The 25,282-nt window shown below is 49.2% G+C and overlaps 9 protein-coding genes across 9 annotated transcripts; 4 read left to right on the top strand and 5 right to left on the bottom strand.

Moving 5' to 3' along the window:
- Positions 1 to 1,284: 1,284 nt before the first annotated feature.
- Positions 1,285 to 2,527, top strand: FPRO_09822 (uncharacterized protein; the record flags this gene model as incomplete). The annotated part of the gene is made up of 2 exons (XM_031233254.1): positions 1,285 to 2,056; positions 2,106 to 2,527. The coding sequence occupies 2 exons, from the start codon at positions 1,285 to 1,287 to the stop codon at positions 2,525 to 2,527; spliced, it is 1,194 nt and encodes a 397-aa protein (XP_031083110.1).
- Positions 2,528 to 3,425: 898 nt separating this feature from the next.
- On the bottom strand, positions 3,426 to 8,147 carry FPRO_09821 (putative ABC1 transport protein; the record flags this gene model as incomplete). Its single annotated transcript, XM_031233253.1, has 3 exons — positions 3,426 to 6,230; positions 6,277 to 7,316; positions 7,469 to 8,147. 3 exons carry the CDS (start codon positions 8,145 to 8,147, stop codon positions 3,426 to 3,428), a joined length of 4,524 nt encoding a protein of 1,507 aa, XP_031083109.1.
- A 2,781-nt stretch (positions 8,148 to 10,928) lies between these two features.
- Positions 10,929 to 11,177, bottom strand: FPRO_09820 (uncharacterized protein; the record flags this gene model as incomplete). The annotated part of the gene is made up of 2 exons (XM_031233252.1): positions 10,929 to 10,990; positions 11,141 to 11,177. 2 exons carry the CDS (start codon positions 11,175 to 11,177, stop codon positions 10,929 to 10,931), a joined length of 99 nt encoding a protein of 32 aa, XP_031083108.1.
- A 110-nt stretch (positions 11,178 to 11,287) lies between these two features.
- Positions 11,288 to 12,965, bottom strand: FPRO_09819 (uncharacterized protein; the record flags this gene model as incomplete). Its single annotated transcript, XM_031233251.1, has 5 exons — positions 11,288 to 11,862; positions 11,909 to 11,988; positions 12,179 to 12,479; positions 12,551 to 12,614; positions 12,915 to 12,965. The coding sequence occupies 5 exons, from the start codon at positions 12,963 to 12,965 to the stop codon at positions 11,288 to 11,290; spliced, it is 1,071 nt and encodes a 356-aa protein (XP_031083107.1).
- A 381-nt stretch (positions 12,966 to 13,346) lies between these two features.
- Positions 13,347 to 13,777, bottom strand: FPRO_09818 (uncharacterized protein; the record flags this gene model as incomplete). Its single annotated transcript, XM_031233250.1, has 2 exons — positions 13,347 to 13,409; positions 13,460 to 13,777. The coding sequence occupies 2 exons, from the start codon at positions 13,775 to 13,777 to the stop codon at positions 13,347 to 13,349; spliced, it is 381 nt and encodes a 126-aa protein (XP_031083106.1).
- Positions 13,778 to 14,904: 1,127 nt separating this feature from the next.
- FPRO_09817 (related to cell surface protein homologous to bacterial outer membrane proteins) lies at positions 14,905 to 16,644 on the bottom strand (the record flags this gene model as incomplete). The annotated part of the gene is made up of 4 exons (XM_031233248.1): positions 14,905 to 16,142; positions 16,201 to 16,387; positions 16,439 to 16,558; positions 16,612 to 16,644. The coding sequence occupies 4 exons, from the start codon at positions 16,642 to 16,644 to the stop codon at positions 14,905 to 14,907; spliced, it is 1,578 nt and encodes a 525-aa protein (XP_031083105.1).
- Positions 16,645 to 17,140: 496 nt separating this feature from the next.
- Positions 17,141 to 18,044, top strand: FPRO_09816 (putative ubiquitin-conjugating enzyme; the record flags this gene model as incomplete). The annotated part of the gene is made up of 3 exons (XM_031233247.1): positions 17,141 to 17,167; positions 17,220 to 17,299; positions 17,357 to 18,044. 3 exons carry the CDS (start codon positions 17,141 to 17,143, stop codon positions 18,042 to 18,044), a joined length of 795 nt encoding a protein of 264 aa, XP_031083104.1.
- A 1,143-nt stretch (positions 18,045 to 19,187) lies between these two features.
- Positions 19,188 to 21,796, top strand: FPRO_09815 (uncharacterized protein; the record flags this gene model as incomplete). The annotated part of the gene is made up of 3 exons (XM_031233246.1): positions 19,188 to 19,581; positions 19,656 to 19,856; positions 19,917 to 21,796. The coding sequence occupies 3 exons, from the start codon at positions 19,188 to 19,190 to the stop codon at positions 21,794 to 21,796; spliced, it is 2,475 nt and encodes an 824-aa protein (XP_031083103.1).
- A 1,252-nt stretch (positions 21,797 to 23,048) lies between these two features.
- On the top strand, positions 23,049 to 24,794 carry FPRO_09814 (uncharacterized protein; the record flags this gene model as incomplete). Its single annotated transcript, XM_031233245.1, has 3 exons — positions 23,049 to 23,365; positions 23,419 to 24,018; positions 24,068 to 24,794. 3 exons carry the CDS (start codon positions 23,049 to 23,051, stop codon positions 24,792 to 24,794), a joined length of 1,644 nt encoding a protein of 547 aa, XP_031083102.1.
- Between the last annotated feature and the right edge of the window lie 488 nt (positions 24,795 to 25,282).

Below are 25,282 nucleotides of genomic sequence, written 5' to 3'. Positions count from 1 at the left end.
GTTGCGCCTTGTATGTTTGATCACCAAATGCAATGCTAAAATTGGAAAGCCAAGTAAAAGCTGCGACAAGAACAGGTCCTGGCGAGGAATGTTGGCAGCGCGTGCCGTTGGAGCCATTCCCGCTCCTAATCGGAGCTTATGTTAGTTCGCTATCGTAGGCAAAAGAAGAAGAAAAAAAACGCCTCACGATTCACTAATCTCCTCTGTCTTCGCTTCTGATGCCAGGGGGGGCTTTTATTTGTCGCCTTATGCAAGCCGCTTAATTTAATGGCTTGCAGAAAATTACTTAGTATCAAACTTACTTATTCGACGTGCAGGTACGAATAAAATCGTCCCATTGTGCCAAGGCTTAGCAAGGGAGATATACAATGTTTTGTGTTTTGGGTTGGCCAAATCTTACTCCCTTGCTTGCATAGTCGCACATTGAGTGTTAGTAAGTTCTTTCTTTTTCTTCGGTACGATCTAGCACTTGTGAGGCCGATCTCGATGAGACTACTGAAATGTACAAGAAACACACGTGAAATGTTGCAGGCAAGTCTTGGTTCTGCGGTATGCTTCAAGTGAGACACACGAGACTTTGCCCCTTGGCTAGTTGCTTGGACATTGTCGTTCCTGGGCTTTGAAAAGGATTGTTGCCCCTGCTTCCTTTGGATCAAAACAATTCTTATCAATAACATCAACATTGATAGCGGTAGTGTAAGCATCATCAGTTTTCTTGCCTTTGAGCAATTGACCTCACAAACTGCCCTCTCTCGTTTTCATCATGACTGACAGACATCAGGCTTCAGGTATATCTTCAAACACACGGGCCGAGATGTCATGAGCAGTCATTGCGAAGGCCATTTGCGCCTTGCCTGTCGTTACCATTCCTCGAGACTCCTTGGTGACATGCCCATATCGGCCACCTACTGAGTTGCCATACTGACTGGTCGATGTTCATCTCTATGCCTTTCTTGCCTTGCGCTGCCAAGTACACACAACATTTCATAGGCAATTCATATGTCCTGCCGCTTCAGTTCTGTTCATGATCATGGCATGAACTCCAAATATCGTAACCCTAACCCTCCCCTCATCTCAACAGCCGTGTCCATCAACCGAAGATCTGCGGAGGGGGAGGGGTCATATGGAGACATGCTACTCTCAACGCAGTCATCATTGGACCATTGATTGGCCCGGCTTTGCCTGGAGAAATACCCCATGTCATCATGCCCATGATAAAAAGAGCCATGATGGCTACTCCCGCAGCCATGAAACCGCTCAATTGACTCTCCTCGCGCTCAGAAAATGACTGTCACAAAGCTCCCCTTCCACGCCGACCACATCGGCTCTCTCATCCGCCCTGAGGCGCTGTCTCGCACCCAGGAGCAAGCCGATGCCGGCCAGGTCACTGCTGAGCAGCTTGCTGCGACGCAAAAGGCTGCTATTGCCGATATCGTGAAGAAGCAGCAGGAGCATGGAGTTCGCGCTATTTCTTCCGGCGAGTTTGATCGCAAGTACTACTTCTCTGGCTTCTTTGAGCGTCTAGGGGGTTTCCGCGAAGTTGAACCTGTTCCCTGGGATCTTGTCCGTCTCTCTGCGCCTCCCATTGCTGCACTGAAGAAGGCTGGTAAGCAGTATCCCATGGCTGCTCTTTGCGAGTCCAAGATCGAGTACAAGAAGAGCCCTTACCTCGAGAACTGGAAGATGCTCCGCGAGTGTGTTCCTCGTGAGCAGTGGGCTGAGTGCAAGTTCACCATGCCTCCTCCTTGCTATTTCCACCTGCGACTTGCCTCTGGAAAGTGCTACAGCCCTGAGGCCTACTCTAACGATGAGGACTTCTTTGCCGATTTGGCCAAGGCTTACCGTCAGGAGTTCAAGACTTTGTACGACGAGGGCGTGCGAAACATCCAGATCGATGACCCCACTCTCGCCTACTTCTGCTCCGATGAGATGCTTCAGTCTCTGAGAGACGAGGGTGTTGACCCTGACAAGCTGTTCGACACTTACCTCAAGGCTCACAACGATGCTATTGCCGACCGACCTGAGGGTCTCCACGTCGGACTTCACGTCTGCAGAGGTTTGTTTCTCACTCAATGACATTGTATCCACTCACTTACACGCCACAGGAAACTTCTCCAAGTCTATGCACTTCAGCGAGGGTTCATACGAGAAGATCGCCGAGAAGTTCTTTACCGTCCTCAACTACGACACCTTCTTCCTCGAGTACGACAACCCTCGTTCCGGCGGTTTCGAACCCCTCCGCTTCCTCCCCAAGCACAAGAACGTCGTTCTCGGAGTCATCACCACCAAGGAGCCTGAGCTCGAGGATGCCCAGGTCATCAAGCACCGCGTGCTCGACGCTGCCAAGATCATCGCTGACGGTCAGGGTCGCAGTCTCGAGGAGGCTCTTGAGCAGGTTGGCATCAGCCCTCAGTGCGGTTTCGCTAGTGTCGCTGTCGGCGCTGAGGGTATGACTGAGGAGAAGATGTTTGCCAAGCTTAAGCTTGTCAACGACGTTGCTAAGGAGATCTGGCCTGGCAAGGCTTAAAAGTTGATGTTTTCAAAAGTTGTAAAAGAAAAGAAAAGTTGTACATAGGCTTGGGGATTTGGGAGTGACTGTTGCATAGCGCGGTGTTGATCGTGGTGTTGAAATGAAAGATGAATGATGGCCCACAGCACTTTGGGTGCTATTAGGCTTATGTGCTCCTATGAAGTTGTGTCTGTGCGCATGGTGAAGAATTGGTGATGCTATCCAGGAAATATCTATCTACACAGTCCTCAACTCATTCTCGCCTGTCATAACCACACTCGACGCCTGCAACGATGCAACAATTCATACTGACATGAGTTTTTTCCAATTCTTCAGAGGGTACCCTGGAGTACTGCGACTGACAACTTCCAACGTAAACTTTATTTGGTGGTTCTCGGCATTCTTTTCCGGAAAATCATATGTTATGGTCTAGTTCAACAATTACTCGACAACCAACTGCGATAGGGCCTGAGCAGGGGGAGCGATGGCAGAATTGTCATTGGTGACTTTTAACCGTCTGAGGTACCTAGTTCTAAGGAAAGTTAGGGTATGATTTGTATGAAGACTTAATGATTCTTCAGGCGCTGGGTGGAAGACGCCTCTACAGCTGGGACGTTGAGAGCCCTATCTTCATCCAACTCCGTATGGAGGTGATTGAGCAGACATCACACTTCGATAAAAAGGCCAAATATTTTTAAGAGAAAGTTCATTGAAAGGGGTATGGGTATCCTTCCTCCATCCCGCATCTGTGTCCATCATATTACAGTGTCTAGTAAAAACTCATATGTACATGTTCGGCAATGCCATGCCGTCTATATGCAAAGGCTCATCACCCTCACAAGCTCTAGTAAATAACAAAAATCCTCCAATCTCATACCCAGTACAAGATATTCATTTTTTCAACTTCTTTCTTTTTTTACTCCTTCTTGACGGTCTTCTTCTTGAAGCTCTTCTTGGGCATACGCGCAAGCCAGTAGATGAACAGCGCAGCACCCATGTTGAAGATGATGTACACCCACAAAAGACCAAAGTTACGCCATCGGTCGGCATAGTCAATGTTGACGCCGGCGAGGTATGTGTTGGTGTACTGGACAGTGCAGAACTCGCAGTTGGAGGTGGCATCGGGATCAACGAAGTAACCGCCAACAGCCTTGATATAATCACCCATGTACTCATTACAGGTTGAACCGTTGGGTGGTGTGATGGGTACGAGTTCGTTGCTGGCGCAGGTGACTTCCGTATTGGCGACACCTGTTGCTAACATGCCTCCGACTAGATATGTGAACGGTGACACGTAGTACATGAACTTCCAGAAGCCGGGTAGAGTTCCCTTGGGAGCGAGGACACCACAGAAGATCAGGCAGAGCATAAACAGCAGGTTAGCAACGTTGGCACCACCCTCGGCTGTTTCGAATCCGGCAATGATCATAGTCGAGAAGGTAGCGGTAAAGATGAGGAAAGCCAACAGTAACAGGAACATGAGGGCACCACGTTCGGTAGTTTGACCGGCATCGGCAGCGTTGTTGTAAAGACCGACAGGGTAATACCAGCCAAAGAACATGATGACCGCCATCAAACTATTCCAAGGCAATTCGACGATAATCTGCGCTAACATGAAGATCTTCCATGAGTAGACCTTGGAAGGACGCTCACGAACCTCGTAGAGGGAACGCTGAATGACGAATTGGGGCATAGACTGTTGTACTAGTTGACCGAAGATAGTGAGCAAGTTGAATATGGCGAACATCTGGTTCTGAAGACCCTGGATACTGTTGGGGGCTCGGAAGAAGACGAAACCGATGAAGAGAGCGACGAGAGAGCAAAGAGCAGCCTTGGAGTAGATATAAACGGGAGTACGCCAGTACTGTTGGAAAACACGGAAGAGGACCTCCTTGAGTTGAACCATGAAGGGAGCAGCGAACTCACGGTAGCTACCGTCATCGACATCAGTATCCTCAACGCCCTGCTTCTCTCGCTTGATACGCTCGAGTTCGGCCTGGACATCCTGATATTCGGGGCTGTCGCGCCAGGTCTGGAACCAGTCGAGTTCGGTGTGAGATCCGGGAGCAGCACCAATAACTTCCAACATCCATTCAGCAGGGTTAGCCTCAGGGGGGCAGGCATGTCCACCGTAACGCTCAAAGTAGCTGGTCATGGTCTTGGAGTTCTCGCCGATATCACCAAAGTAGACAGTCTTGCCACCCTTGGCCAGGAAAAGGAGTCGATCAAAGCGTTGGAACAACATGGCAGAGGGCTGATGAATAGTGCAGAGAATAGCTTGGCCGGCGTTTGTCAACTTCTCAAGAAGGTCCAAGATAGCCCAAGAGGTTTGAGAATCGAGACCAGATGTAGGCTCATCAACGAAAAGCAACAGAGGAGGCTTGGCAGCAAGTTCGACACCGATAGTAAGACGCTTACGTTGCTCGACGTTGAGACCTTCACCAGGAACACCAACCACGGCATCGGCATATTCTTCCATATCAAGGAGCTTGATAACCTGTTCCACATAGTCGAGCTTCTCCTGTTTAGGGACGTGAGCGGGCTGGCGTAGAAGAGCACTGAAGTTGAGGGCCTCTCGGACTGTCGAGGTCTGGAGATGGAGATCCTGTTGCTGAACATAACCGGTCTTGCGCTGGAAAGACATGTCTCGAGGGTTACCATCGACCAACATCTCGCCTGTGATGACACCCATAGAAGTACGGTCGGCCAAACAATCAAGCAGAGTGGTTTTACCAGCACCAGAAACACCCATAAGGGCTGTCAGGGTACCAGGCTTGACCCAACCATCGACATTATCCAGAATCTTACGGGTTTCGTCCTTGATCTTGACCTCATAGCAGACATCATGCCACTGGAAGACCGAGGTCTGTTCCTGGAGCATACCGCCATCCTTGTTGGTTCGGCTTCGAGTGCGTTCAGCAGTGACAACGGGACCAATGTGAGCCATAGCAGCCTCCGGGTCGCTATGCTTCTTCTCAGCATTGGCAACAGCAGCAGGCTTGTGGCCGCGTCGGTAGACCAGGACTTCACCCTTGGACTTCTTCTCAGAAACGAGTTCGGCGGCAACCATGTAGGTGAAGGTGAAAAGAATGATCCATGCGATGACGATACCAAAGTTGCGCCATCGGTTCTCCCATTTGTATCCAAACTGCATCTCGGCGTATCGGTCACCATTCACGGCAGCTCTTCCAGGTTCAGCTCCAACAGCACTGCACACCCGGTTCTCCGATGCAACATCTCCGTATCCAGCAACTGAAGGGTTAGGAACGAACTCGTTGCAAGTGTAGTCTCGGTTGTGGAATTCGTTGACAACGACAGCCTCGAAAGCATAGGCGATAGGGTCGATCCAGTACAGCCATTTGCACCATCCGAGCATATAACGTTTTGGAATGACGAAGCCGGTGAAAATGACAAGATCCAGAATGAGGATGGCGGCGGGGACAAGAGCCTGGAACAAACTGCGAGTAGCCGACGCAATGGTACGGAAGATCATGGACATGACCAAAACCACAACGAAAGACATGAGGATGAAGAAGAAGAAGGCTCCTGGCTCGCGCTTTAGGTTTGTCATGAAATAAAGCGTAATGTTGAAGACGATCGTATTGGCGATTTTGTACGGCATGTCGCATAACATCGAAGATATAGCTTCTGCAGACGGATGATATAATGCATAACGACTGTGTTTTTCAACAATTGGACGTTGCGCGTACAGGGCCAGAATCTAATACTGTTAGTGTTGATCACAAATAAGATTTGAATGGGCTTACCTCGAGAGCACTTGCGAAAGCGTTCATCAAAACAGCAAAGAACAGGAGAGCACCACGCTGGAAGAAACTGCTCGAAGTTTCATCCAGGTTGAAGAAGACGGAACCGATAATAAGAGCCATAACGAAGTTACCAATAAGAGAACCAACAGTGATACCGGGGTCACCCTTAAGTCGCAGCCATCCACGCCACAAACAAAGCTGAATTTGCTGGGTGTAGGAGAGAGTGTAGGGGGACTTGGCACGCTGTCTCTTAGCCTGCTGAGCTTGCTTGGAGGCACGGAAAGCCTCAGCGTCGGGGCCGTTGATGGGATGAGCGACCTTGTAGTCCTCAATCTCAGCCTGCAGAGCCTTGTACTCGACGCTGTTTCTCCAAGCAGTAGCAAACTCATCAGGGGTTCGAGGAACCTTGCCCTTGAAACCATCACGTACAATTCGCTCGTTAGGAGCAGTCATGGAAGTGAGGAAATCGGGAGTGGTCTGGCGAGCAGGGCACTCGAAACCCAGGTTGATAAAGTACTGCTTAGCAGCATCGGCACGGCCAAAGAAGATTTGTCGGCCCTCGTAGATGACAGTGGCCTTGTCAAATAGGTCATAAGCGCTTTGAGGCGACTGGTAGATGGACACAACAGCGGTGTTGTTGAAAAGCTCGGTTTGAAGACGGAGGGTCTTGCAGAATTCGATGGCGTTGGCGGAGTCGAGACCTCGAGTTGAGTTATCCCAGCACTGCAGAGGAGCACCAGACAAGGCAGCCTCAGAAATGGTAACACGCTTGCGCTCACCACCCGAGACACCACGGATGTACTCGTTACCGACGCGGGTATTCACGGTGTGAGAAATACCAAACATAGCCATGACAACATCTCGGAGGTGATCGGCAAAGTCGTTTCTGTTCAGGCCCTGGGGAAGCTGACGGGGCTGTCGAGCTCGGGCAGCGAATGTGAGGGTATCGCCAACAGACAGCATAGGGAAATGAACATCAATCTCGGCGGTGTAGATAGCCTCACCACGGTGGTGGGAGTGCATCTCCTTGGCGGTCATACCTGTGGCACATTATGTTAGAGATACTGGTTACTTGAGCGCATGTAAGTACGAGTTGTGTTGCATGCGACAAGCCCATTGCCGATCGCAACAAAAGATCTAGTCTCGTGAAACCAAAACACCCATTTTGCGCGAAATTTGCAGTTCGACTCACCTTGGTAGTTGAAGTAAGACCCCTCATCAACGTAGATACCGTTGAGTTCACCAGCGATGGTTTTGAGCGTGGTGGAGCAACCAGCACCGGGAGGTCCAAGAACGACAAGCATTTCGCCCTTGTGCACAACGCCATCAAAGTTGCGCAGAATATCAATGCGCTGTCGCTTGCGACCAGTGACTCTTCCAACGAGGTCGCTCAGAGAGAGCCACACATTTGCGACATCGCCCTGGTAATCGCTAGCACCACCATAACCGTAAACATTGAGGTTCTGGTAGCAAACACCAGCAGATCGGAAATTAGCGCCGTCTTGGTGAACTAATTCCACAACGGACTTCGCCCATTCGCGAGCGTTGAAGTTGGGAGAGTTGGGGTTCAGAGGTGAATCCTCGCCAGCCTGGAAAGGATTCTGTCCGTTGGGGTGGGTACCAGAGACATGCGAATAAGACCGAGCGAGGGCCTGAACAATAGAGGTTCTTCGCTCCATCTCTGAGTCTTCGTCTTCCTCATCTTTACCTAAAGTGTCAGCAGGTGATGATGAGGGCTTCTCGTTAATCGCTTCGTCGTCGGTGTGCTTGTCAGCAACAGGCACATTGTCACCAGTTGAGCCTGCGCCTGGAGCACCCTGCCTTACAGCAGTGGCGTCGTTGTTGGCGTTGATCCCGTAGAGCGCCGACATGGTGAATTGTGACGGCTGAATCTACTTGGGATTCTCGCAATTGAGTTTCGTGGTGGTGAGTGATACCCCAGTGACTGCAGGATTTCGTATCTCGTATCGGAGTTATGAGTTGGGTGTGGAATGCTGTTTAACATGCGAATTGGTAGTCGAGTATATAGAAGACAAACCAATTCAAACACAACAAAAGAAAAGGTATTAAAAGGTTGGTATTAAGGATCGACAATGAATAGACAGCCGATCGCAAGGGAGTAAGCAGTCCCTGAGGCGTGTAAGAAAGAGGACCCTGGACAACGCAAGACAAAACAAAACAAAACAGGAGGGAGGTCAGGAGAATATGTAAAATATGAATGAGCTCTCACTGTCACTTCGTCATGTCCGTCCGTCGGTAAGCTAACCTAACAGAACGAGCAGATGGATGGAGATAAACTCGCGTGGATCGTCCAAGCAAAGGTCCACCTGTCGACTAAGCCCGAAACTGAAGGGTAGACGACAAGGGGTGTGCACGCCCAGCTACCTCAGGTAGGTAATTCTAGCGCAGCTTTTAGAAGTGCAGGCGGGTGCGGCTGCAAGCCTCAGTAGGGGTTGTTTCTCGCTACCCGGGTTGGTTACTGGCTGGGCTGTCAACGATGCACTGGCGGCCGCTCCAAGTACCTACCTCGCTTTCTAGGTAGTGATTGCTGTATTTAACCTCTTTTCTTCGCTTTCAAACTCAAACTGACTCAAGATATCGCCATGATATTCCCAGTCTTCAGTCCGTAACAGGTGATCATACTCGTCAATGTGTCAACGCTGCCACAAAGTCCGCAGCTCTTATCCACTGCGCCTCTTCATCTCTCCGGCATTAAGAAACAATTTGCCCTTTCGCACACTACCAACAACCCGACCCGATACGCAATGACAATTTAGGCAATCGTAGAGGGGTGCGCTGTTCTGGCAAAACATGAATACAGCGCCTGAAAGTGAGGGTGAGAGGGACAATTCTTGGCGGATAACGGGTGCCTTCAAACTCCGACACTCCAGGCCATTTAAGCGAGAGAGGATCCCGGGAATGGGAGCGAATTGCACACATGCCCCACTACTAACTCCACGCTCTTAGTGCTCCTACCCCTGGATGCCATGTTATTCGTCGTATTGCACTCGCATAGCAATGATTCTGACTGGTAGCGCAGATGTGAGCCATTGTGATTTAACATTGCGTTAGAGGCTCACCTAAGCCATAATCATGATAATTCGACTCTCTGGTGATCATCAAACGGTCAGTATTGGTTCTTGAATATTCGCATCCGACCCTCTCTTGAAACACGACACTGGACTCTGGAGAACTCTATCTCGACTAACACAGCTAATCTCATCTTCTACCACGCTGCATCAAACCCTATTTGTCGCGCTTGTTTATCCACCAAGAGCCCTACAAGATCTAGCAGATGATCATATCGTCTCCCCTTGTAAGGAGCAGTGATCAGAAACTGTTATTTCCAACAAGGACAGATCTCTCCGATCTTCTCCGCAAAGATAAAAAACTTTGTTTCGATATCCCAACTTCAAACAGGTTGCGAAACCGCGTATTCATCATTCGGGTCGTTGCAAAAACCCGTCGGCCGATAGCCAATTACTCACGTTACAGCGGATGGAAGATCCCCCGGTAAGACGCCTCTGATTGGACAATGCGCTTCATGTTGGTGGTGACAGTCTCACGTATTCGAGTTCTCTATCGGAAAATGCACTCCCTTTTGTCTGAGCCTTTTTTTTCCCCTTCTCGCCAAACGATCTGACAGGATAGCTAATTCTCATAAAGCTTGGCCGTCAGCGCCAGGATTCTTGTTGATGATTTAGATCCATCGAGAAACACCAACGCACGGCTAATGTTCGTCGTTAGTGGTAGCGTGAGCTTACTCCGTATTTCTATCGGGGTCTTCCAAGGACCCGACAGCCCGTCCGCACCCCCGTCCACACGGCCCGCTAGTCAGCTTGAAATGTCAAAGGCTTTTTCAGTAACTGAATCAATTTTGACCCCTTTGTTCCCATTGTGGGGTGACTACGATCCTTGACGAGACTACAGTAGTGATGACTCTGTCTTCTGTTGCAATCGAACCTACGCGTATATCAAGTAGGAGTTTTCTTGCTTCCTAGTGAATGCTAAAAATTGATGGTTTTTTGCCTCTTATGGCTAGTGACAGGGGAGCATACGAGCAAGTTCTTTCAACGATGCAGCGTGTAAAGCAACATGTCGCAAATAAGTCTATCTAATATGATATTCATCTCGCTGACGTGTTCAACTTGAACAAACATGGCATGAAAAGACCTGAGTAGGTACCTTGATGCATGTTCAAGCCGTAACAGAAGTCATTTCTAGATAATTCTATTAGATCGGCACAATCGAGATCCGATCACGCTTGACGATCATGTCTCATTTCCAGCCCATTGTTACCTTGGAAGTTGGCACTCAACTTCTGCCCGCAAACTCTCTCTGCATGCTACGCTGAGAGTTTATATCCGATCTCAATCGGCTTAACTCCGTACAAAGAAAATACAACCTCGAATCTTCTGAAACTTGACAACTATTCTGCCATCTCAACCTCAATCTCTGACTGAACCCATGGTGCCACGGAATGTTGAGACCCATACGTCTAATTACACCTCACACCACGCGCCACGAATCCGAAAGCGACTTTTGCGACCGTAAGATGAAAAAGACCCTCAAATCTTACACCATTCAACGGTCCCTGCAGGCCCAACGTTCCTCAAGCAAGGGCTTGGCCGATCATTAATGAGTGAGGTCCACTACAAAGTCCGCTCCGCATCGTGAATGTGCTCCAATGTGCTCAACACGCAAGCTGCGCATGCTAGTGTCAAGCCATAAGATTTTAAACATTGCGATACGTCTTTGTCTTACCCTGTGATTGATACATCATATGCAGGTAGACGATGCAGGGGTAAGAAGCTGACCGGATAATGTTCGTCCGTAAGCCATTGGCCGCGTGTATGTTACTTACTGCAGAATGCGCTCAGTGTGAATGCGTGTGCTGTCATGGTATTTTGGCTGTTCGCTAAATTAAATGTTTCCGGGTTGAATCCTTCGGAGACTTATATGGACATTTTGTGTTGTCCGTGATAAGTTAACCAAGACTCAGCACAACGCGTCACAGCCCACAGGAAGATGAGCAGCTGAGTGATTGAAACACGAAAGCTAACATAAAGATTTTCTGATAAATGAATAAAAGGACTTTCAGCCAGGATTCTTGGGACGGGTTTATTGACAGCTTCGTAGTGCAGGTTGGTGTTTTGTAACGGCATGGTGTAGTATCATGTTCGAAACCACAACAATTGGCAAGCTCTTTCAACCATATATCCTGCGATTGTATTATTTCCGCATGTGTGTAAACTGGACCGGGGGAAATGTGGTCATGTTCCATAGCAACATCCTGTAAACCTGAACCTACGTAACTCCCTAACTCGATGTTTTCACGACATATCACAACAGACCACAAAGAAACATAAAACTCAACACCATGTATGGATAATATTTTTGATATAACATAATACAAAAATAGTACATCCATATACGTACATAGGTAGATACCTACCTGCTCCTTAGGAAGGTTTGTCTCATCGTATTCATTCATTCCCAGATCAACATTAGAGTTTCTCCTATTACCCCTGGTAGATTGTTCTCCTCTGCGGAGTACTATATTGGGAGTACTGTAACTGAGATAGTCTAATAGAAGTGTTATTCTAGCTGTATTAATTGTATCTTGGCTCACTCTGGTGACTAATAGATGTAGAGTTCTGGTTGTTCCCGTTATCTTTTGGGAGAGCGTTATAATTTCTGCGCTTGGAAGGACTGTTTGTTATTTGTGCTTAGGCTGTTGCGCTTTCTTGTGTTTGTTGGAGTTGAGACATTGCCACGGCCTGGCGGGTGAAATTTAGATGAATCTCCTCGTACACTGTAGAAGCTCCCGTAATGCAGACAGCCCTCAACATAAAAAAAACGGCCAAAAGGCCCATAGAAACAGTCACGAAAAACAAGATACTAGAAGGTCATAAATGCCAATATGCCAGATAGGTAGGCATAGGGAAATAAGTTGCAGGTTAGGATGAAAAGCTTATCGTCGATGTTGAAAGGAACTTTTGCCTGTCTTTGTTTCATGGCCTTAGCTGCCTTCTCCTCTTGACAACCAGCGGAGGGCGAGGCTGCGCCGCCAGATGCGAAATTTGTTGTACGACTTAAGAACAACAAATATGCACTGTCTAAGAAGCTCTCGATTGGGAACTTTTGTGAATGCCCGGAATATTCCTCCATAAAACATCTACCTACTGGGAATAACTGCACGCCTCTAAGGCAGAACATATAAGTGAAACTTCATAAGAACGTGTTTCGTTTATCCTAGAAACATCCAGCTAACCTAGAGCCGCAATAACGTCAAATCCACCTATAACAGAAACAATATCTGGCCTGAAGAATGACGTCTATTTAATTTCATAACCGTGGAAACTCTGTCGGAAGTTATTATGTAAAATACCATGATTCAGCAATCAATCATAATATATAATTTTTTCATTATAGAAAGCTAAGATTTAATAATTCGTATAATTTGTGTGAGTTTCTTGATATACCAACGTCCGTGTTGGAACTGAGAAGTGAGATTTATCTATACTTCTAGGACCCGACTACTCCCTAGACATGTCATTGGAATGAACTTATTATATTTTAAGTTCTGGTATGTCTATGTAATGGAAGACGGCCTAACGTAGCGCGTTAGGACTTACTGTCGAGGCTGCTAAAACGTAGAATAGACAAACTTCCCAGCCTCCAGGCATTGGGGAGCAAGAAAACACCAGACCTCAATATAAGGTATCATAAACTTAGCAAAAGGCATCTAAAATTTCTACCCAAATTTATGCTCAATTTATGATAGTTTACCTAAATCTTTTGTCATTTAGGGTCAAGGTCTTGAGTTTTCTTTCCTCCCCCAGCAGGGCAACTAGCAAATCGCGAAAGCAAAGATAACCGATAACCACACGAATTGGCATCTAAACCACAGAAGCTTCACCGGTGATATCATCGGGGACAAATCCGGGGGCTCGGACAGGGATAGTATCGATCTTGTCTTTGATCCAGTTTCCGCCCAGCGTCTGATCCTTTTCAAAAGTGTCCCAGATACGATGAACGTAGGCTTCCAAAGCGACCACCCACACTTGCTACTTCTCATCGCCTTCTGCCAGACGTGGACGAGAGTTGTTCATCCATTCGCGAACTTGAGCCTATATCTATTAGCGATAAGGGACAGAAACATTAGGTTTCAAACTCATACTGGGTTATTCAAGGGCCGAGGCCCATTCTGGAGTGCCAGGAGTTGTCGGCGCTGCAAAACATGCGGTCTGTATCGGCTAGCATTCTCTGGATTATTCTTTGTCGAATTGATGTTGTATTGCTTTCCATGGGCCTTGAGAATAGTATCGAAAGCTGTCCAGACATCCAAGACTACTGCGACGAGATGGACGCGGCCAGTAGGATTGATATAATGATGCCACTGATCACCAGGCGCCATGTCGCCTAGGCCAGCAGGATCATCTCTCAAAGTCCAGGAGCATCTGGACATGCGCAGTGAGCTTATGAACATCAGAGCCATTGCCGGAGAGGAGTTCATAGACCCTAATTAGGCTAGATTTCATTACGAAATGGTCAAGAGTAAAGAGCTTACAAGTCGTAATAGCTACCACCATTGACATCGCAAGAGAGACATCGGGAGCTAGAAGAAGCGCCAAATGCACAGTTAATCGGGGGTATCGGGAGGCTTGTGGGAGGCAGGCTTTCTCATGCTTTAGTTAGGGAGCAAGAAAATATAAGCATTTAGAAGAGGATACTAAAGTAAACTTGGTCAAGACTCCCCTAAACTCAGACTAAATTGTCTAAGTCTTTTCATCACTTAGGATAAAGGTCTCAAGTTTTCTTGCCCCCCCTGCCATGTCATTGCTTAAGCTTGGTCAAGGAGGACCTGAAATATTCGACACACCAGCGAGCTCCAGCTAATCGGAGCCGTTCTCTGGTGGCGTTGAGTGCTGGCATCCTCGCGATTCAGGAGTACTTGCTTAGCCTGGGAAGGCATTCTGGGCGATATAGTGCGTAAAGATGTAAGAGAAGAATGAGAGCGGACTGGCAATAAAAAGTGGATGTGAAGCCAAGTAAATGCTCTGGAAGATATTGAGTATTCGGAGTTAGATCTGGAAGAAAAAGGTTCAAGAATAGCGGTTCAACACAGAAATCAGGAGATCATCAGGTGTTGCTTGAAAAAGCAGTATATTTATCGAGATGTTCTGAAATATTTAGAGGGGCAATCGTGAACTATTTACTGAATTGCCACAAAGGACCACAATAGCAATTCATTGCCAGTTCTCTGGACAACAATACCTACCCGTGTGAGGGAGGTCTGTGGTTACCACTGACCCAAAGTATAAAGGTCAGAGCAACTGCCTTATATCAAATACATCAATCAACTATAATATCCTTAACATTATTAAAAGATCATGGCTATTCTATCAGCTAATACAGAGCAATATGGTGGTTTTTCAATCACGTATAGGCCACAGTTCCACTTCAGCAATTACATTGCCTCTATGTTTATAAGAAAAAAAGTTGACCTAAGGGTGTAAGACCGATGGCCATAGACCCCCCTCACCCATGTAGGTAGTTTGGCTTTTGAAAAGCAAATTTTGAAATGCAAGAGTGGTATTTTAGTCATAAAGGATATCTATGTTTTTACAAAAAGTTGATTCCCACGCCGACCTGCAGCCCCTTCGTTGAAGCCTCTCCTTTCCTCAGAGCCAAAGGCAAACTGAAGTTAAGCTCGAAGCGAGCAACAGGATGAGCATAAACAAGACCAACACCTGCAGCAACACTGGGAACACCGTTGAAGAGCTCACCAACTGCGTTTACCATGCCATTTCGGACAGCTGTCCCGGACAGCTCCTGCGTGGAACCACTGCTGGACGACTTCTTGCTGTCCTTGAGAGCAACGAGACGACCACCATTAGCAAAGAGCTGGAATCGTAGACCGGAATCAGGTCCCTTGTAGGGAACTGGAAGAAGCATGTTGACACTGCCAGCAGCAAAGACATCGCCTCCGACAGAGTCAGAACCATCGTGGGGACCAAGACCACCGAGCTTGAAACCTCGAACATCTGTTGGTCCTCCAAGTTGGAAGCGATCGTTGATTCGAGTAGGACGAAGCTTTCCCGCAAACTCATAACCAAGAGGCAATGGACAAAGCAAGCCTAGTCTCAATCCGCCACCAATCGAGATTCCTGTTCGCTCACGAATGCCTGGCAAAGGAACTGGGACGGCACCTCCGACTTCAACCTCACCCTTGGAAAAGGCAACATCACCAGCAAGAGGACCAATACCAGCTACTTCAAGTCCAGATCGGAACATGTATCCGCTTTGAGGAAGTTGAGGGTTATCACGCCTTTCCCTGTAGAATGTGTGCTTGACAGAGCTCTTGATAGAGTCACCAGCGTCTGCACGGACTGTTGGGCTGGCGTTTTCGGCCAAACCAGTGATCTGCCTCCAGATGCCCGAATACTCAACGGACTGTGTATCGCGTTGTGGATTCAGCCACGAGAATCGCAGTGTGCCACCCTTGAGGACCTCCTCATGAGAAGCCCATGGCTTTTCGGCGGCAGAAGCCACACCCTCGAGTGACAACCTCATGTCGGGGTTACTCTTGACAGGTGCGGTAAGGGTGGCGCTATAAGCTGAGCGTGTACGCGTACCAGCCTTTGCATTAAGCGTCAACATCTCAGCACCACCAAACATGTTTCGCCATAATAACGAACCATAAGCGGACCCCTCTCCATTGCCAACGTCGGTACCAGTTTGGAGCTTGAATCGAGACAGCTCCTTGACTCGGATGTCGACGTTCACATCGGTGGGGGAGGTGGAGGGATCGGTCTGTTGGGCAGAGGTCAGGTAGACTTCGGGTTGAGGTTGAAATATTTCTATAAATCAGTTAATTTGGTGTTGCGGTGAGGGTTACTAGACCCAGGGAGTTCATACGTAGGCCATCGAGCTTGTTGCTTGCGATACGGAGACTGTTGATGACATCGCCAACAGTCGAGCTTGCATTCGAGGCATCGGCAATGAGGGGTTGGAAAATGGGATCGAGGAAGTTTGTTCGCGTGTTGACCGCACCGTGAATTCGAAGCTCGTTGATTGTCATGGGCGCCAATTGCTGGTCACCAATCTGCACATCATTAGCAAACGATTAGAAGGTCAGGTTGGCAAGAGAACATACCACCTGAGCCAGACGCCGCTGTTTGGCTTCATCTTGCTCTTTTTGGAATTTGGGCTTCGATTCTGCTTCATGCAACAAAGAACCGGTGTCGGAATGAAGCTTGTTAAAGGGGTCCATAGACTGATTCATGTTAGATGATCGCTCCTCGTGTCTCAATAGTGGGATGGAATTACCGGACCCCCGGTTGACCCAGGAATTGCAGCCATTTTTGGTAGCTCAAGAGCCGAGTTTTTGCTTGCAATAGCCTCACGATGTCGATTTAAAGAGTATCGGACCACCAACTGGACCCTGACAGCCCAGCTTCCAATTAATCGCCGGTACGTACTTCCGCGAGCTCCCACCATGGGCGTGGACCCGAGACCTGTGGCTCAAAGTTGTGGCGCTTCAACTTCGTCATAGGATGGCATGTGATACACAGCCACAAACTATCCGGACCTAGCGGGACCACTGTGCCTCGCAAAGGGTGCCTCCTCCTGCGTTCCTCTCCATTCATCTCAACTTATACACTCTTCATTTGCGCTCAAGCATAAGATATCGCTGCTTTTGAGTTTTTAGAGTCAACTTTCTCTTTCACTTCACTCGAGTTTCGTGAATACTCGTTCCCTTCCTTTAATTCCCTAATTCTTTTAACCTCGACTCTACTCACGCGACCCGCAATCTGTCCCGTTCTCTTTGTCAACTTCTAATCCAACGTCAGTCAGCATGGCTAGCAAAGGCGCCACCAAGCGTGTATGCACTTCTACTCCCACCACTTGAATGTGCAATACTGATTATTGGATAGTTGACACGCGAATACAAAACCATCTCAGAGAACCCTCCTCCTTACATTGTCGCTCATCCATCCGAGTCCAACATCCTGGAGTACGTTACGTCACGCCCAACAATTGGTCGCGAGTCGACTTTGCTAACACAACTCAGATGGCACTACATCATTACCGGTCCTGAGGACACTCCTTATCATGGCGGCCAGTATTGGGGAACTCTCATGTTTCCCCCGAACTATCCTTTCGCTCCTCCCGCCATTCGCATGCACACGCCATCCGGCCGATTCCAACCTTCGTCGCGACTATGTCTGTCTATCTCCGACTTCCACCCCAAGTCATTCAACCCCGCATGGGAAGTCTCAACTATCCTAATCGGCCTTCTATCATTCATGACAAGTGAAGAGATGACAACCGGTTCCGTTTCTAGCACCGCCGCCGAACGACGCTCCCTCGCCGCTCGATCACGCTGGTGGAACTCGACTGGTAATGGCACACACAGCAAGACGTTTGCTGTCCAGAGGGGTAACATCAAGGCTGGCGATGGTGGCGCCAAGTTTCGAACAGAGTGGCCAGAGGTGGATGCTGAGAATTGGGAGTGGATGACCAAGAACAAGGTTGACCCTGTCAGTGGCACACGATTAGATTCTGATATCAGCGGATCCTGTCGACCTCAGCTTGGTATTTCAGGGACTAGCGGTCATCAAACACAGGCCGTTGTTGATGTGGTCAACCAACAAAGAGACGCCAGCACAGGATGGATCTATCGCAACAAACTTCTTGTCGCTGGTGCGGCTTTCTTCTTCTACGTCCTTGTCGCTAGACTTGTTAGCGGAGAAGAATGATTGGGGAGAGTTGTATTCGGGTAGCGCTTCTTGTTCTTCTAATTCTAGTTTTTGTTTTATTACGGACGGACTGGCGGGCGCAATAGGTTAACAAGCCAGATATCAGGACTCGCGTCTCGATCTGGCGTTTCAGGGCATTCAATGAGCGTTTACTTGATGGGGTTCAATTTGATTGTCATCAGCTCATTTGCCTGCAGCAGTTGTGATTCATCGGGTAGAGACTCTAATACATCAAACAGGTAGACCAACATGCAACAGTGCTCCTTGTATCAAGTGCGTACCCGTCCGCGAGAATCAGTTGAGGCACGTAAAGTCAGGCGGAAACAAGCAGGCAGCCGTGCTTTTGGGAGGCAGCTGGCATAAGTTTTCGTAGACAAACAAGAAGCCCAGCCTATTGTAACCCTCAAACAAGGCCTCATGCAATGAGAGTTAAATGTCGGAAGCCGGCTGATGACTGTTCGCCGTAGAAGCTCAACCTTTATTTGTTGGTTACTATCCGGCGGGCGGGAGTATTGTTGGCTGCGCTAGCCCACTCAAGGCCCCTGAAGCTTAGCGCAAATCTTGACGCGGGCACCTACGGCACGGCGGGGAGGTCTGAGGTTTGGTCTGCCTATAAGAAAAATTGTGACGAAAGCCCCAATTTTTGTCACCTTGCGACTCTCGTCTCCATCCTTTGGAAACCATTGGAAGCACCTCCTCGACATCATCATCCGGGTTTCCAGGTTGGTGAAATTCTCACAGCATAATACTCCCTATTCATCAACCCCTACAGCACCCTTATCTCCTCTAAGCCCTGTGGTTTGCTGCGTTTCATTCCTTAATTCACCCTCCTTACGATACACACCCGTCATCGAAATCCGCTCCTACTTGAGCTCTTCATCTCCGCACAAATAGCTGCACCTGGACCCTCATTTCTAGTGCATCGCCAGTTCGCCTCCGATCCACGGGCCAACTACCTCACCCTTCAGCCCAGAATCGACAAAAGGGCACTTCAGTCATAACGAAGACGTCTGCTCTCCATGCCTCTTCCTCTAGATCCGTAGAGCCCTCCTCCCTCCGAATCCTCTGTTGAGGCCTGGCGCTGGCTAGCTGATCGCCCGCCGATACCTTCCCCGCCGAACCGTCAACGATCTCGTCCATGAAATGGCGCCCCAAAACGGCAATATGAAGACTCGCCGAAATGGCGGGAGCAAGCTCTCTCAGTCCTCCAAGCCTGTCATGCCTGCTATCCCACTGCCCTATGTGAAGCGTCAGGCCGCTTCTGCTGCTGCTCGTGCCAATGCTGTCCCCGTTTCCTCAACTGCTGCCTCCACCACGATCCAGGAACCGGATGTGCGCTCTCCCATTGAGGTGAAGCATGTAAATGGTAACGTGTCTGCTGAGGCTAAGAAGGATGATTCTGTGGCTACGGTCCCAAGCACAATTGCTAGTCGAACTTCGACCTCCAAAGCTGAGGAGGTGGCCGAAACAAAGGCAGACGCTCACAAAGAAACAAAGAACGGCGCTTCTGTCCCGACCAACACCCAGGCTTCTTCTCGTAAGTACTTCAGACATGCTTATTCTCAAAATGCACCCGAGACCCTTTACTAACCCACTATTCTTTCATTACAGCCGCATCTGGTCCTGAACATTCTCCCACCATCAACGAGAGCGAGAACATGCACAAAAACCCCGTGGTCTCAGGCCATTCTGATCAGCCCACCCCCAAGAACCAGGTCGATGTTGAGGCTCGATCAGTCGACAAGGTTCCAAGCGGAGTGAACGAGAAGCCCAATGGTGTTTCAAGCAAGAGCGAGATCAAAACTCTGTCTGGTAGGCAACCACACTCACACTTTTTTCAAGCCCTTCCAAATTCTCATAACTCGAATTTAGACAACCATCCACCTTCAAAACCCAACAAGGGCCGACCTCCTTCTGCTGTCCCACCGGGCCGATACCAGATGCCCCCTTCCTTTCAGCCTGCTGCTCGACCTATGGGACCAAACGTGAACGGTGATATGCGTGGCCATCGCGCTCCTCTGCCTAATGGTCCGCCCATGCACCAGCCTCATCACAGCAATGGCAGCATCCATTTTGGCGCTTTCCACGGTTCGACGAGCTCCTCTCCTGCTCCTCCATCCGGTGGCATTGCCCCTCCTCCCGGTATGACAGGTCCTGATGGTCGACCCTACATGGCCCCTGGTGCCAACGGCTTTCCCCCTATGATGCCGTATGGCGCAGAACAGGTTCCAGTTACTACTTTCGATAACTACGGAAGACCTACTATGGCTTACGGACCGATGGACTCTTTTCCCCCCTTCCCTAACAGTTTTGGCCCCCCAACCCCACACAGCTATCATGATTCGCAGGCATCAGGTCCTCCCGACGATGGTAGTGTCTACAACCAGTTTTCTTCAGCTCCAGCGCGAAACGGCGTACCTGCTTCAGATGAGACTCAGTCTCCCAACCAGCCAGGCAGAATGTTTGGTGGTCCCGAGTATCCGCGAATGATGCCGAATGCCGGACCTCCCCCGCACATGATGTCTTCAATGGAGGGTGCTGAAGGTCTGATTGGTCATTTGGTGCAACAGTTTTCATCTCCCGAATTTGCTGACTGCGTTTTGGAGCTTCGATACGCGGATGAAAGAGCTCCTCCAGTTCGCATTCCGGGCCACCGAGTCATCCTTACTCGCAGTACCGAGCTCGCCAATGGCATCGCTAAGCAGTCCCGATCTAGCCCCAATGATCCATCTCTTCCCACCATCCTTCTCGAGACCAAGAGCAAGTGGATTCGATCCAACGCGTTCTATATGGCCGTTCACTGTCTTTACGGATGGCCACTCTTGGATCCTGCTGCCGAGGGCATGAAGCAAGCTGCGGCTGATTACAACCAGTTGATTGACCGGTTCGAATTTGCTCTTTCGTATGCTGCAGCCGGCCATCTCCTCCGCTGGGATCCGGTCATGCGACGCGGTTGCGAGGTTGCTGTGCAACTTCTGACTTGGCAGACAGTTGAGAAGGCTTTGGAGTTTGCCCTGGAGGACCACCGAGACGAGGGGTCTTATGATGTGTTCAAGTACGGCGATGGATCTCGAGCTATTCTCAACGAGATCGTTTCTTTCATCGCAAGCAACACCAGCCCTACTTTCAAGATTGACACTTCAGTGACCGACACGTCTAGCTATGCTCGTCTTCCTCAAACTGCCCTGACTAGCAATGCCAGTACCCGCAAGCTCTCACCCCCACCCATTGCTCGAGGCACATCTGTGCATCTTGGCAAGGGCAAGGGGCGTCTCTCTCAACAGATTTCTGGCATTCAGTTCGGTGATCTTTCTTTGACTGACGGCAAGGTCTCGCCAGCTTCGGATGCTTCAGGCGGCTCACAGCAACGAACTCCTTTCAATGCAGTACTTTCTCGGATTCTCCTTAACCTTCCATTCGAAACTCTTAAAGCACTGCTCGAGGCTGCGACTAACAAGGCCAACGGATGGCCAAATGCCGAGACGATCTACCGCGTGGTCAAAGACACAGTAGCTGAGAGAGAGCGACGTCGGCTTCAGATCGTTGAACTGGTCAAGACCCACCAGGTCACAGCCTGGGCCGTCATTACTCAACAGCTCTCCAGTCCTGAGCCCAGATACGTCGGTCTCTGGAGTGCGCTGGGCTGGCGCGAGGAGATTTTGCCTTTTGGACCCTCAGAGAGCCCGGCCCTTGGTCGGACCTGGGTCCCCTTCGTGGGCCTTCAAGCAAGCACTCAAGCAGCTTACCCCTAAGCAACTGGGTTCACGCTACAGATTTTCCAATTTGATGAATGATATTGTGGGTTATGTTGAGGCTGGATAATCGGGAGGGCGATATGCAGAAACATGACACGAAGCCGAGGCTGACTTCTCAGTCTTTCGACAAAAGCTAGTACTTTTGATTTCGGGATGAAAGGGTGGCGTCCGTGATCCTGCTTACTAGGGAGAGGATATGATGCTCTTGGAGAGTTTTGGTTGATGAACGGCGTTGGGGGGTATGTCAACATTGGTTGCTTTAAAGCGAGGAATGTTTTTAACGAATGGAAACTTTGGTGGGGGGCACGGGAAGGAAAAAGAAAACAAAAAGTATTTAATGATTCCATATTGCTAGGGCCGGTGGTTCAATCTCACTTGTCCTGGGTCTGGCTGGCATCAATGGCCTGGAACTGGACCAGGCGGGACCCGACTGGACTGATATGAAGGGGTTATGATGAATGATAGTTAGTGACTTTGGAAGTTAAAAAAGGGCGGTAGTTTCGGCATCAAATGGAGTATGCGTCGTTATGTCTCTCATTTGAGAGATAGCATTAGGTAGCCTTTTTACGATTGGTTTGATACCCTAGACTGACTTATGCGTTGTACGTGAAGTGCCTTATGACGATATGCCTTTTTTCATGCGCATAGTGGGCGTGTTATCGGGAGTCAAGCCTCTTTAGGTAGTTCAGAAAGTTGAACGTGTAGATGAATTTCATGTGATGGTGATGTACGGCTGGAGAAGAGCAACTTAGCTACCGAGGGCGGGGAACCCCTGTTGGACGACCCCATAAGAAACGATATCGCGTGTCTTCATTCGCTAATTGAGCATTGCTTTAATTAACTGGGATAGCCTTAGCAGGGTCTCGATATCAAAAGATAGTGGGCAAGGTCAGCTTAGACCAAGAGCCGAGGTCGAATTCTCCACTTTACGTCGTCTTGCTCATTTCCAAGTTCTTGTGATTTCATCCCTTCCGTGCCTCCCACCATTCGTCACTTCACTTCATCAACAAACAGACTTGATGTGAGAGCTTCGATCTGGGCCCCTCAGCACTGAAGCTGTGTAACCAAGTCCAGGTCATTTCTAATTCACATAAATTGGTTTATTCATTTACTTGATGCCTCTCCTCGGAGCTACTGCTCGAATGCGTCGCTGGACCTCAGCTCGTGGAACCGCACACACGCCATAAATTGAACCAAACACGATCCTTTTATCATCAACAACAACAACAACATCCGCTCCTTAACCACAATGGAATCATCCGTCTCTTCAGGCGATGCCTCGAGCTCGCGATCAAGAGCTGTCAACGACCCTGTTCTTCGAAACACATTGCGCTACACCATCTCAGCTCACGAATATGCGAGCCTGCACAAGTACATTCTCTCTCGATCCCGCGTGCTGCGTCGCGCAACACCAACGCCAAACCGTGTTGAAAAGGCGCTGCAGCCACCAAAAGGTGGCGATGATTATAACGCTAGGACAGTGCGACATGCGCTCAGGGTGTTCGTGATGACTTTTCTCGGAATGAAGGGATGGGATATTGTCGCGAAGAGGATGGGTAAAGAAGAGTGAGTAGCTCACTGATGAAATAAGTGCGCAAATGGCTAATGATTCTCAACAGACCCAGTACTGGCGGCAAAAAGAAGCCGTTTTACAAATCTCCTGCTCTGAGGCTGTCCATTTCGCTTTCTACCATTCTTCTCCTTTACAGAATCCTCTTCCGTTTCTTCACTCGACTGCGTGTGCATCTTCTAGACCCTCAAGTCGAGCCTTTCCGTGCCCGCAATCCCCGAACTGCAGCGATGCTGACGTCTCCCTCTGCACCCGCCATCGGTGCCTCATTCGCTGGCCTAGCTCTTGGCATTTACCCAGCACAAAAGATGCGTGTCACTATCGCCATTTACACGATCTTCCGTGCTCTGGAGTTTGCCTACAACTTCTGTGAGGCTGATGGCCTCATCTGGGGCCGAAAGAACGGCGTCAAGAGGGAGAGGCCTTGGTGGTTCGGAAGCTGGATGTTGCAGCCATTTGCTTTTGGACAGCTTCTTCACGCTGCTGTTTTCGATCGTGATTGCTTCCCCAAGCCTTTTGGAGATTTGATCTTCAAGAGTTCATCGGCTTACTTGCATCCGCGCCCGCAAGACTGGCCGTCGAGCGTTAAGTGGCCTCAGACTTCTGAGATCGTCGACAGCTTGGCTCAAATGGCGCGCCTGAGCTGGCCGTAAGTTAATAAGCCCCGAGAAAAAAAGACTTCATACTGACCGTCATAGGGCCTATGTTTCTCCCACTCTCTTCCCTGGCAAGGAGGTTCTTCCTCCCAGTCTCAGTGCAATTGCGCCACTGACATCTCGAGCTCATCCTCTTATCACATCTCTCTCATGCGCCACATTGCACCCGGGAGACCCATCTTGTGCCCGAACTTATCTCACTTTCTGGCTTCAGACTTTCCCGCCATTTGCTCGCTTCTTCGTCGCAGTCTTTTCTGCGCTCACCGTCATTCCCCGATTCTCCAGCCTTTACCACAACCCTCTGGCTACCCTCCAGCGCATCATCACCAAAGCCCTCCGCATGTCTACCTTTGCGACAGGTGCGCTCTCTACAGCCTGGGCTTCGATCTGCTTCTTCCAGCAATGGCTTCCACGCCACGTCCTCGCGACTCAGCGTGTCTTCCTCGGTGGTTTCTTCGCTGGTCTTTGGGCTTTCGTTGAGCGACGAAATGGCCGTGGGCTGTTCCTGTATAGCGCCCGCGCCAGTGTCGACAGCCTCTGGAAGGTAGGCGTGAAGCGTCGCTGGTGGAAGAGCATGAAGGGTGGCGATGTTTGGGTCTTCATGCTGGCACTCATGGTCACTGGTGTTGTTTATGAGAAGGATGCCCAAGCAATCCGCGAGACCAACTGGCGAAAGGGAGTTAGCTGGCTTCAGGGCCAGGGATGGAGAGATTGGGGAGCTGAGGATGATGAGGATGAGGATGAGGAGAACAAGGACAAGGAGGAGTGATGTTTCATGGATGATGAAAGCACAGTATGGTGTTGGGCGCAATTGCGGTTGTTTATTGGCATAGGATGGAGGCTTGTTTATGTTTGCATTGGTTAATAGTCTGATATCCCACATAATGGTAGTATTTATCGCATAATAATTTCATTTAAAACCTTTGCATCTGAGCCTGCAGATGTTCTAGACGCACGAATTGTATTGACTTCAAGAATGAGATCATCATGAGGATGTATTCGCTGAGAAACCCTTTTCCGTGTAGGCTCTCGCGGATCTGCAAGAGCCTGTACTGTGATCTTCATTACATGGAGATTGCTGAGGTTTCTCTCATTCTCCGCCTCTACGCATCACTGCTCTGCACGTCTCTCGCTCAAATGAACAGGGGTTGATAGCGTGTCAATAATAGAGCCTTTGCAATAAACTAGAGAATTGTAGTAACTTTAGAGTAATTACAACAGCATCGGATTGTTTGGAACCAGTGTCGCTTTCATAGG

Source organism: Fusarium proliferatum, assembly GCF_900067095.1.
Source record: "Fusarium proliferatum ET1 genome assembly, contig: FPRO_scaffold006, whole genome shotgun sequence".
Classification (NCBI taxonomy): Eukaryota; Fungi; Ascomycota; class Sordariomycetes; order Hypocreales; family Nectriaceae; genus Fusarium; species Fusarium proliferatum.
Note: the sequence above shows the minus strand (reverse complement) of the source record. Positions and strands in the feature narration are given on the sequence as shown.